The sequence below is a fragment of the Gopherus evgoodei genome, chromosome 11, assembly GCF_007399415.2.
Source record: "Gopherus evgoodei ecotype Sinaloan lineage chromosome 11, rGopEvg1_v1.p, whole genome shotgun sequence".
Classification (NCBI taxonomy): domain Eukaryota; kingdom Metazoa; phylum Chordata; order Testudines; family Testudinidae; genus Gopherus; species Gopherus evgoodei.
This window is the reverse complement of record NC_044332.1, coordinates 51797093-51809335: the sequence shown is the minus strand read 5'-3', so window position 1 is coordinate 51809335 and position 12243 is coordinate 51797093. Positions and strand designations below refer to the sequence as shown.

The window sequence follows — 12243 nt, the reverse complement described above, 5'->3', positions numbered from 1 at the left end:
GGCTATTACCAAATGTTAAATGAAAATATCTGCTGGTGGCTCTTCCTCTAGTTCTGAGATATGTTAATTGTCATCTTAAAATGAAGATTTAAAGGAGTTAAGAGTTATGCCTCCCATTCTTTTTCTGTTAATAAATTACAGATTCTATCTAAGGTACTTTGTCTATTCTTAAGTGCTAGAATCTGATGTCAATGCACAGCATGCACTGCTACATACATTGAAATAACAGTCTCTATTTGCATAATGAACAAAAATATCCTGAATTGTCTGACTTTTTTAAACTGCAGAGCAGATTTTTTTTCTTTAGAATCCAGGTAGAAATTTTTATTCCAAATGTTCTTAACATAAGAGCAATTTACTGCCAAAATTAATTTTCCATTATTACCATTCACTATTAACTGAGTATAGTTTATTGCCCAAGCTTTATTGGAGCACTGGTAAATTTCACAATTAAGGAAAAAAGTTCAGCAGCAGGTTGGAGTGGCTCTTGCATCAAAAGAGACAGTGTTAAACTTATACAGCCTGGGTCACAGAAGAAGATTTAATCTAGCCCAATCTAACAGCTGTGGTTTTATTATTATTATTTTTAATATAAATAAGTAAACCTAATTGAAGAGACAGGTTCTTCTAGATTATAAGATCCTTGGGGGAGGGTCTGTATTTGTGCCTTATATAGCACCAAGTACATCTTTGGTATTGAACACATAATGATTCTGCTAAGCATCCCAAAAGCTAATTATAATCTCTATAGTGGTAGGGAATGGGGGAGACCTAGCATATCAGTCATAATTTCCCCTGATTTTAATAAAGATCTCTGTCTGAGGCCCGTACATTTAGAACTGGGACATGTAGAAAAGTTCATCAGATATCAAGTACAGAAATGGTACTTTTAGGAACCATTTCAAGGGTTATATTTAAATTTATACTATCTTTATCTTTCTCATCTGTTTAGTATGTAATTAAACTTAGTCACGTTATACTTTATTTTTTTATTATGAATTATTCTGTTAATGAAATTCAGCACTATTGCAAAGTGTTTTTATTGGTCTTTGGATAAACATAGTGGTGGGTGAGGGAGGAGTTAGGTATACCATGTGCAGTGTTGTAGATTTGTATATTTAAAGGAGAAAAAGAAATGTAACATTTAAATGGGCGCTCAGTTAAAACAAACCACCATCAACAAATATGAAATAATATAAACAGATTAGGCCCCAAATACCAACATCCTTATGTGGGAACTCCCTCAATTCTAAATGTTTTTAATTTACTACACTATTGCTTAAATATTTTTTTAAAAGGAAGTAAATCTGAGCAGTTGTTCATGAAGCTTAAGGTAGAATGTCATATGTAAGACACGAGACAATTGTCCTGCTCTACTTGTCGCTGATGAGACCTCAACAGGTGTAGCGTGTCCAATTCTGGACACCTCTCTTTAGGAGAGAGTCCATAGGAGAGCAACAAAAATGATAAAATGATTTAGAAAATCTGATCTATGAGGAAAGGATAAAAAAACTGGGCATGTTTAGTCTTGAGAAAAGAAGACTGAACAAGAACCTGGTGAGTCTTCAAATATGTTTAGGGCTGTTAGAGACAGGATGGTGATCAATTGTTTTCCATGCCCACTGAAGATATGACAAGAAGTAATTGACATAATTTTCAGTAAGGGAGATTTTAGGTTACATATTAGGAAAAACTTTCAAACTATAAGGATAGTGAAACACTGGAACAGGTTAACGAGAGGTTGTGGAGTTCCCCTCACTGGAGGTTTTTAGGAACACATTAGACAAACATCTGTCATGGTTGGGCTGTGTTTACTTGGTCACTCCTCAGTGCAGGGGGCTGGACTTAATAGCTTCTCTAGGTCCCTTCCAGCCCTACATTTCTATGGGTATGTCTACATTGCACTGTGGCTGGCCCGTGTTGTTGACTTGGGCTCATGTTACGGGGCTGTTCAATTGCAGTGTAGACATCTAGGCTCAGGCTGAACTCCGAGTTCTGCCTCATGGGAAGGTCCCAGAGCTCTGGCTCTGCCTGAGCCTGAATGTGAACATCACAAGCTGGAGCCCAGCAAGCCTGAGTCAGCTGACATGGGGTAGCTGCAGGTGTTTAACTGCAATGTAGGCATACCCTATGCTTCTAAGGAACATGAATTAACCAGCTAATCTTATTCCCAGAGCTATGCTGAAAATTAAGGAGAGGGTCTTATACCTTATTGGAACTGGTTTGGGGGGCTCTCTAAATCTTCTTTTCCTTCATTGTGACCCTTCTAGTGGCTATTTAAGTACTCTTATGTGCTCCAGACAGGAGTAACAGAGCCTGAGCAGCAGATTCTCCTGCTTTTTTCCAACCCTTCCTACTCTCCCCCTTCCCACCCCAACCCCCCAAAATGTAACCATTCAGTGGTGATCCACCAACAAAGGTATATAAAATATTTTGAGTCATAATTGAATTGTAAGTTCCTTGGGACAAGGAGTGTGTCAGCTTCCACATTCTGTAGTGTTCTGAGCACACAGCTGACACTAAAAGAATACAGAACAGGGACTAGATAAGGGCAAAGCTAGAGGGGTAAACATTTCTAAGGGTCATTGCTCACTAGCCTAAAATCAGGCTTACCAGCTATGGCTTTGTTTGAGGGAGAGTATGTTTGAATTGCATCCTTCCTCAGCTTTTGTTTTTGTTTTTAATCCTCAGGGAGAACATTGAAATATACAAGAATCCTCCTGTCTCAGTGCTCTAGTAAGGAGGACTCTTACAAGAAGAGAGCAGACCAGTGTAGTAGAGGGATAGTGTGGCATGTATATACATGCTTGTAAAGTAATCCATGCCCTAAATTAGTTTGGGTCCCCCAGAGAAGATGAAATTTTGTTAGCCTTGTTGCCCTCTTTTTGAGAAGCCAGTAGATTTTTTTTTTTCCAATAGCAAGAAGGTAGTTTACCATTTCAATAGTCTTTTAAGTAGCTTAAAATTTGGATCCTCAGAATGGAGCATGCTCTTCCAAATGAGGGCTGTCTCTGAACTGTCATTTATTTTTGGAAAAGACATGTATGTAAGTGCTAATAGATAGCATATTTTGTTTTATTAGGCCCTCAGTAAGGTATCCAGCTGCTGAATGTTAGGACACTGTTTTTGAAACCTGGCATCAATACAGGAAGTGTCCTATATGATTTCCCATTTCTGCGTGGAATGCCTTTGTAATGGTAGATGTGAAAGTTTAAACTTACAATCTAACTTTAATATATTACAATAGAATGATGAATAGATAAGTTTAATCCCCCTCCCCAAACATACTCTTTTCAAGGCAGTATTCCACGTAAGTAGATGGAGTATCGTGTGGCACTCTTCCTTCAGTGACATCTGGTACTAAAGTGGAGGTTTGAACTTCAGTGGCAGGGTCACTCTGTTTTTTGGTTTTACAGACATCTGAATAAAATATAATCCAACACAGGAAAAAAAACAGAAGTACTGGTCTCTTCACAAAAGCATAGAAAACAAATCTTTGAAAGATGGGTTAACGTTACAAAGAGGATAGTTAGGTACAGGAGAAAGGAAAATAGTTTAATTTTTAAAAGAGAGGAAAAGCATCTCAGCATTATATGTTTGTATCATTTTGCACCTTAAACCATGTATACTTGTTAGGTAATTCAAATATTTTTTTCTTTAATTGCAGTGGATGCGCTCGACTTCACTTTCAAACTGGAATTTAACCACGTGGCTTGGATACATCCCAGCAATAGCCATCTTTACTCAGTGTGTGAACTAAAATCCAAGACAAGAGATGAGGAGATTTGTCTATTGCAAGGTGGTTCTTGCCACCTCTCTGATGTGGGTGCTTGTGGATGTCTTTTTACTCTTGTACTTCAGTGAATGTAATAAATGTGATGACAAGAAAGAGAGGTCACTGCTGCCTGCTCTAAGGGGTAAGCCCAAGTTCTAAATTATGTACAAAGGTCACAGATTTGTTTGGAAGAATTTGTCCTGACCTGGAACTTGGACTGTGTTATGTTATGTATGTAAAATATCAGAATCTCAAGCATTCTGATTCATATTACTGTATTTAGTTCAGCTTGTTGGTTATGTTAATTTGTCTTAATATTAGATGATTAGCATACTAGCAGCTCAGACAATTTTGTATAAATAAAATTAAATATACAGCTCCCATTTACATGGAAGTATTTGTGTAGGAGAAACCACAGTTTTGTGAAGAGTTTTTCATAAAGGAAAAACTTGACTGACATGCAAATCAGTTGATATGCAGAGTCTATGTAACTGCATTTATTATGGTACATGTTGAATTAAAAGTTTGGTTTAACTCTAGTCAGAAAACTTAAACAACAAAAAAACTCTTTTACTTATTCTTCCATAGAGAGACATCAGGATCATGTTTGATTTAACTGTAGCTGCATAGGGGGTAGAGACTGGCAAATATTTAGCCACTCTTTCTCCTCCATCCTACTCCCCCTCTTCCCGTCCCCCTCCACCACCCCCTGCCATCCACCCAAAAACCTCCCTCCTCCAATGTTCATTCAGAAGATTAAATGAACTAGAGTTGTCTGTTTTGCTTTCATCAAATATCTTAATAATTTGCTTTATTGGCAGTTATCTAAATGGAAACTGAATCTTAAGAGATTATAACAGAAATAGTCATGGAAAGCAAAATTGAATGTGTAATTGTGAATATTTGTACTGCAAACTGGTTCTAAAGTTTCTCATTGGCTAAGAATAACGTTGCTTCTTCTGTCCAGTGTGTTCAAATAACAGTTGAAATGTAGACTGATACTTGTTTGAAAACAACCTCCCAGAGCAGGAATAAGTCATTGATATTTGAAAGGGAATTTTGGTTTAATGGATACGTTGGAGAATCTTAATCAGTGGAAAATTAACAAACAGAAGAGGAAGTAAAATTTGTCAAATTTTTCATTATGAATTAATTGCTTACCTCTGCTAGGAAGTCTAGGTACAGTCTATGCAGGAGGCAAAGTAGTTTGAGTCTCTAATGGGATTGGGACAAGTCCCATTTAACTACTGTATTTATAATGTATCTTTTGCTGAGAATATGCAAAAGAGAGTGTACAAGGCCATCAGTTTTCTAATGAATGCATATGTGGATTAATGCACTGATCTGTGGACAAAAGTTGGGAATAAATCAGTCCTTCTGCCATTTGTTTTTGTTTTGTATGTAAGGCTCAGTTCAATTGCTGTTTCTGCTAAAGGTTGAAATATCTCAGGATGGATCATTTCAGTTTGGAATGATCAGTTTGTCATTTGTTGAACTGATTCAGTCAGATCAGTTGCTAAAAGCAGTCAGTGCCTGAGTCAGCAAAAATCTGTCTGGCTTCTCAGCCAGTAGATGTAGGTTTGCCTGTCTTTTTCTGAGTTTAGAGCTTCCTTTGTGTATAGTGAAATAAATAAGTAGAATTCTATTACAAAGGCTATAACTAGTGATTGAGTTGGTTTTGTGTGTCCGAAATATTCAGTTGTAAAGTAAATGAATGTATAAAAAAATTGTCTCTTTCTTGGTACATGTATTGGATTTGTTACAAAAGTTTGAATAAAGACTTTGGTAAATAATAGCTCTGTCTGAGAAAGGACTTGGAGGATTTCATCCATTTAAAAAAAAATGAAAACAAACCCAAAGCCCTAACTAAATAATAAAGGTGCTTAAAAGCATCCTAGGGATTCATTGCTATATGTCTATTTTGATATTGTCTTACTTGTTTTAATTTCTTGCGTTTAGGTTTTAGATTTGGGTAATCTAGTGTGTTTGATTTTAGTGGGAATACTTGATCAAGATCTGGACTATTGTAACTAAAAAATTGATTTGTCTTTATCATGAGCTGCAGAAAGAGGAGCACAGATTACCTCTAAGGCAGGGGTTCTCAACCTTTTTCTTTCTCAGGCACCCAGCATGCTATAAAAACTCCACGGTGCACAAGTATTGTTCTATTGCATATAAGAGCCAGGTCTAGCATTAGAGGGTAGCAAGCAGGGCAGTTGGCAAGGGCCCCATGCCACAGGGGACCCTACGAAGCTATGTTGCTCAGGCTTTGGCTTCAGCCATATGCAGTGGGGCTTCAACTTTCTGCCTTTGGTCCCAAAAAGTCTAATGCTCCCCTTGCTTGGTGGCCCCTGTGAAGCCTGCTCATGGCCCCAGAGGGGGCTCCAGATCCCTGGCTGAGAACCACTGCTCTAAAGTACAAAGTAGAGATTTCTCAAAAGATACTGTACTGTTGTCAGAACATGCTTTTCATAGATAATTATACTAATCTTAACAATTTGCTTGCTGATCTCATTGTAAAATAAAAAATGAGACAATTCGACAGTGGTTTTTGTTTTGGTGTTAACTCTGTGCTTATTTTTTTAATGTCAGTTTACTTAAGTTTTTTTTTTTCTCTTCAGAATTTATATTGAAATGTATGCATCTGACCATCACAGGGCTAAACATTTTTCTAATTTGTATGGGTTAGCTAAATAAATTATTTTTAAAAACCCTGTACATAATCCACCAGATTTTATTTCATAATCAATTTGAGTGACTAGACTGCAGTAGGCATCTTTTCTTGAATTTTAATATCCAGTTTATTGGATTTAATGTGTTATAGGGTGACATGATTTCTCTGCAGAATTCTCTTCTCTCCATTGCAACTGAAGCTATTAAACTTATAATGTAGTATTACTGCAACAGTGTGTCTGGGTTTTGTGGAGGAAGGGTTGTACAGAATATGTAATAACCTTCCTATTCAGAATTTTGGCAAATACAATATGGAGTCATTGTGTGTGGGGGTGAGGGGGGAGGTACTCTGCTCCTAGGAAAATACTTAAAGTTGTAACTGTTCATTGCAGAACTGTAATAATTATATTCATGTTGTCCCTGGGTCCCTCATACTCTATACAATTTCATTGGAAGATTTCTTGTGCATTGCATGGTTGTTTTTTTTAAGTCTGTTAAAATTACATTAAACTTCTGACTTAAAGCAACAAAACAATGACAATCTAATTTCATCCTTACTGCTTGCTTCTGCCTAGTAATTGCAGTTTCTATGAATATAGAACCATGCCCTTTGAGACCCTCTCCTTTTACTTGGTAACCACATGCTGAGTGAAATCGAAGCAACTCTCTTAAACTGGAATTGCCTGGTTTAGTTGTTTTCCAGTGTCAAGTCTAATATGCTCTGTTAACATAGCATTTGTATAAAAAGCTTTTGGTTTTAAAGACAGTTCTGTACTGTGCAAACTACAGCAGTTAATTAGCTTAATGAATAGTTGCATAAGTAATTGCTGCATACTTTTTTTTTTGTTTGTTTCTCTTCTCCTAACTAGCAGCTGTAAATTAGGGAATCCAAATGTCTGACACTCATACGGAGTTTTTTATTTCAGTAGTATTTCTAGAGTAGTCAAATCAATATGTAAATTGTATTACATAAATATCTACCTTCCAGAATAAAGATGGCGTCTGTTTTGCCATCAGCTTCAGTTGGAGCAGGAGCGGGACTGTTGAATGACCCAAATATTTTATTTAGAATATCCAGTAAGATGTGTTAACTCACGTATTTCAGATTCAAAATGTGGATGTACTAAAATATTTTTTCTCTTGTGCTGCCACATAACACATTTAATCCTCTTGAAAATTCTTGTCAATTTGTTGTTTGAAATAGTTTACAATACAGGAAATATTTTAGAAATATTTTTAAGCCTGTAGTTCTGCAAACTGCTACGTATAGACAGAACCCTGAGGTTTGATTATGCCCATCAGTTTACAGGGCTGTTTACAGGACTGTTTTTTGTGTAAATATTTTAATAAATGTAATACATTTTCATAGTCTTATACTATCAGCTATGCAAAATTTTAACTATATATCTAGAGTGCTTATTAAATATCCACATTTTCTAACATTATTATAAACTTATTTTTTAAAATTTAAACACAACAAAAATGGAACAATGAAAATAAAAATAGTAAGTCTATAAAGACTCTTTTCCTCTACAAGTGTTGTCTAAATTTGTACTTGCATCTGCATATGACATCTTATTGTTTTAAATATTTTGTTGATTGATTGTGATATTCTTGTAAAATAAGTTTATGAATACCTCCGAAAGAGAGTGTGTAGAATAGCTGTAAAACATAAAAGCCAACACCTCTACCCATTATTTTATAAAATGTAGACCAAGAATCTATGTACTAATTATTGTAAGGTCATTTAATCCCTTACTCTTGTCGTTAATTAGTAGAAGGGAAGGACTACTACTTCTGTATAACTAAATTTTTAGCCATGGGTAAAATAACAAGTAGTCATTCCATGCCTTCTAATCTGTGATAATTGTTAAATCTCCTAAATTAAGGTGTCAAGTGTTCTTGTGCCAATTAAGGCATTAGATTAAATGATTCTAAAAGTTAATACCAGTACAATTGTTGCTAAGCTATAGGCAGTGGAAGTATGGAACAGCACATCCTTGTCTAGTATTATCCACCAGCATTTGGCTGTACATCTTTAGGTTTGCTGGCCAGTATAGTGGAGGGGCCATGTGGTATGAAATAGTGTGTCTGCTGTATTAGGTGGGATCAACTGAACAATCTCTTCATCTTGATGCAAATGTTATCCTAAACTGGAGTTGGTATTTGAATAATGCTTTCTTTACGCCATATATTTGTTCCTGTATTTTGAGCAAGCATCTTGTTAGAGAGAAGATAGTTGGTTAATTAAAGTAACCACTGGATCACATCAAGAATTTACTTTTAAGAAATAGAAGAAAAAGGTAATTTGGGGTTCTTTAATTTTAAATGTTCATAATTTGTTCTATCTGATTGCCTTAAATATTAACCTCAACATCATCCTAAAGAAGCTTGCTGTTGCCTGTTCACTGAGTAGAAACAGATTTTGGACTAGTTCCCCATTTATTTGATACACTCTGATGACACAGACTAGGTCTTTTGTAGTACTTCTCCTTCTCCATACTGCCTGGGTTCCAGAAGGTTTCAGTATTTAGAGTACTGGAGAAACAGAGCACCTCCTAGGAACTGGGAGGAGTAATTGCAGAGTAAAAATCTTCAGCTCCCACCCAGTACAGAAGGAGTCTTTGAAAACTTTAGCTGCCACACTCTCTAATATGTCTCTGCTGAGCATGTGTGAATTTAGGCTTTTGGAGATTTTATGACTTGTCCGGTTTGGATGGATTTTCATGGGGAAAGTAAAAGGCCCATCCCTGAAACCAGGGATATCTGTGCCAGATCCCACCCCTAAATTTCAAGTCCCTGCTCCAAGAATGCTCCCTTCTCAATGAAATAGTTTGGGGGGTGGAGGAGGGAGGGCAAAATAATCTTTTTGCTAAACTAATATCTAGAAATGGCCAAATCCTTTTTTTGAGGGAGGGGGGTGTGTGTAAGTAAAGTAGCCTGAGGCAGCCAGGAAAATTTCAGCCTCAAAGGTTAAAATTTCAGGAAGTTACTACACATAACTGAAAAGGAATTCTTAAAGCAAAGTGTTGGGCAACCTTAACTACAGTTGTAGCTATCACGTCTGCCTGTTGTTGAATAAATGCACACAAGGGCATGAATGTCCAAAATACCGTCTCCCCTCCCCCCCCATCTCTGTCCTGTACTTTATACTTGGGAATCATAGAACATCAGGGTTGGAAGGGACCTCAGGAGATCATCTAGTCCAACCCCCTGCTCAAACCAGGACCAATCCCCAAATGACCCCCTCAAGGATTGAACTCAAAACCCTGGGTTTAACAAGCTAATGCTCAAACCACTGAGCTATCCCTCCCCCTTAATCTGAAGTCACTAGCTCTGGACCATGTGCGTCTCAGGGTATATCTACACAGCAGCTGGGAGCATGCCTTCCAGTCCAGATAGATAGACTCGGGCAGCTGGCAAGCCAAAAATTTCTGTTTTTTTTTCTCCTGAAACACATTTTTGCTTGAAACCCCTTCCTGTGAAAAAAAACATTTATTATTATTTTTTTGACATTTTGTCACTGTTCAGAATGAAAACAGAGATTTTTTTTCACAGGAAGAGGTTTCCAGTTTTTGGCCAGCTCTAGATAAAAGCAGGTGTCTCCACCTCAAAATTTCCTTGCCTTTGCTCAGTCAGTTTGTCAATCATTAAATATTAATTCTTCTTCGAGTGATTGCTCATATCCATTCCAGTTAGGTGTGCGTGTCGCGCGTGCACGTTCGTTGGAAAACTTTTTACCCTAGCAACTCCAGTGGGCCGGCAGGTCGCCTCCTAGAGTGGTGCCACCATGGCGCTCGATATATACCCCTGCCGACCCACCCGCTCCTCAGTTCCTTCTTACTGCTGTGTCGGTCGTTGGAACTGTGGAGCGCGGCCTAGCTGTCCTCCACGTCCGTAGCTCTCCTTCGTTTCACTATTCTCATAGTTGTAGATAGTTGTAAATTGTAGTTAGTTATTGTTAATTGTAGTATAGTTGTATATTCTTTATTAGCGGGTTTGGGCTGTAGCCCTTCCCTGCGCCCGGCACCGGGCCCATGCCTGGTTCACTGGGGTTCAAGCAATGCTCGGCCTGTAAAAAGCCGATGCTGACCAGCGATCCCCAGGACGCCTGTCTGAAGTGCCTGGGGGAATCGCACATTTCAGACAAGTGCTGCATCTGTAAGGCTTTTAAGCCTCAGACAAAAAAAGGAGAGGGACCAGAGGTTAAGGACTCTCCTAATGGAAGCGGCACTTAATCCTGTGGCCTCGACACAGAGCGCCGGCTCCGCGCCGGCATCGGACCGCGCTGGCACCGGAAAGACACCCCAGCACCGACCTTCCCCGGCACCGGGACCCGAAGCAAGACCCTCGAAGTCTGCGACTCCATCCTTGCAGGCTTGAGCGGAGCGCCCGGCTCCTATCTCGGCCGCGGCACCACCAGCAGGGATTCTGTCTACTCTGGGCCACGGAGGTCCGTCGAGTCCGGTCCCTCCTAGCTCCCCTATAAGATCTGGGATGAGCTATTGGTCCCTTCGACGCCAGAGACTTTCGCTTCGGTGCAGGACCTAATTGCTCTCACGGAGCCTACCCAGCCTCAACCCCCGGTGCGGGTCATATCCAGAGGCAAGCCTGCGACAATGCGAGCACAGTCTCCGGACTCGCCCAGCTGGCACTGATCCCCTTCGAGGTCCCGACACCGTGGACGTTCTCGCTCCAGGTGCTGCTCACAGTCCCGGCGCCGCTCCCCTTGGCGGTATCGGTCGCACTCGCGGCGCCAGTCATCCTCCAGACAGTCTCGCTACTCCTGGCACCGGTCTGGATCGAGTCGCCGCTACCGGCAGCTAGACTCCAGGAGCCGTTCCCATCGGCGATCAGCACCCCGGTCAACCTCCCGGCACCGCGCCGGAGGCAGGTCCCTGTCCCGATCCTGGCACCGGTACGATTCCCGGTACTGGTACCTGGCACCGAGAAGATCCCTCGGTCTCGACACCGATGATCCCTACCAGCCACGTTTGGCCCCACCCTGGTCCACCCGGCAGCCGTCTGTCTCATCGCAGACAGACAGCATGTACGCCCTAGACGCAAACAGACCTGCGGCCCTCTTCCATGACCCTCCTCCACAGGATCAGGGACCGCAGCAGTGGGGTTTCTGGACACCCCGGGGCGTACCATCAAGCCCAGGGCCCTCAACAAATTCCTCCTCAGCCTGTGACGTCTGAGCGCAGGGTGCCGGAGGCCTTATTGTCTCGTCCTCCCCCCCTCTCCGGCAGGGGAAGACCGGTCCAACCAGCAGGACCCTGAGCTGCCTCCGGAATCAGAGGCGCTGGTACAGACGGAGCCCCCCCCGTGGACCCACTCCTACTGGGGGTCTCCTCGTCGTCCTCCCCCGATGAGGCAGTGTTGGGAACGTCATCTTCCAGTCCTCCCGCACTCGACCTCAGGGCGCACTAGGACCTCCTCAGGCGTGTAGCGCAAAACTTAAACTTGCAGGCTGAGGAGGTTTCAGAAATCGAAGACCCTGTGGTGAACATTCTCTCAGTGGATGCTCCCACCAGAGTCGCCCTTCCCTTTATCAGGACTATCCAAGCCAATGTTAATACCATCTGGCAATCACCGGCCTCCATCCCTCCTGCTGCACACGGGGTGGAGCGCAAGTATATGGCACCCTCCAGAGGATATGAGTACCTGCATGTACACCCAACCCCGTGCTCCCTCGTCGTGCAGTCTGTGAACGAGAGGGAGCATCACGGGCAGCAGGCCCCAGCACCGAAGTCCAAGGAGGCGAGGTGTATGGACCTGCTAGGTCGGAAGGT

At 40.9% G+C, this 12243-nt stretch overlaps 1 protein-coding gene across 3 annotated transcripts in view; it reads left to right on the top strand.

Annotated features, from left to right (window-relative positions):
• GALNT13 (polypeptide N-acetylgalactosaminyltransferase 13) overlaps positions 1–12243 on the top strand; it is a 456737-nt gene that overhangs the window by 128122 nt on the left and 316372 nt on the right. For all 3 annotated transcript variants that reach the window (XM_030580270.1, XM_030580269.1, XM_030580271.1), the window contains exon 2: positions 3668–3917. In XM_030580270.1, the coding sequence (XP_030436130.1) occupies positions 3776–3917 (142 nt within the window). In that variant the 5' untranslated portion in view covers positions 3668–3775. The remainder of the gene's footprint in view (positions 1–3667; positions 3918–12243) is intronic.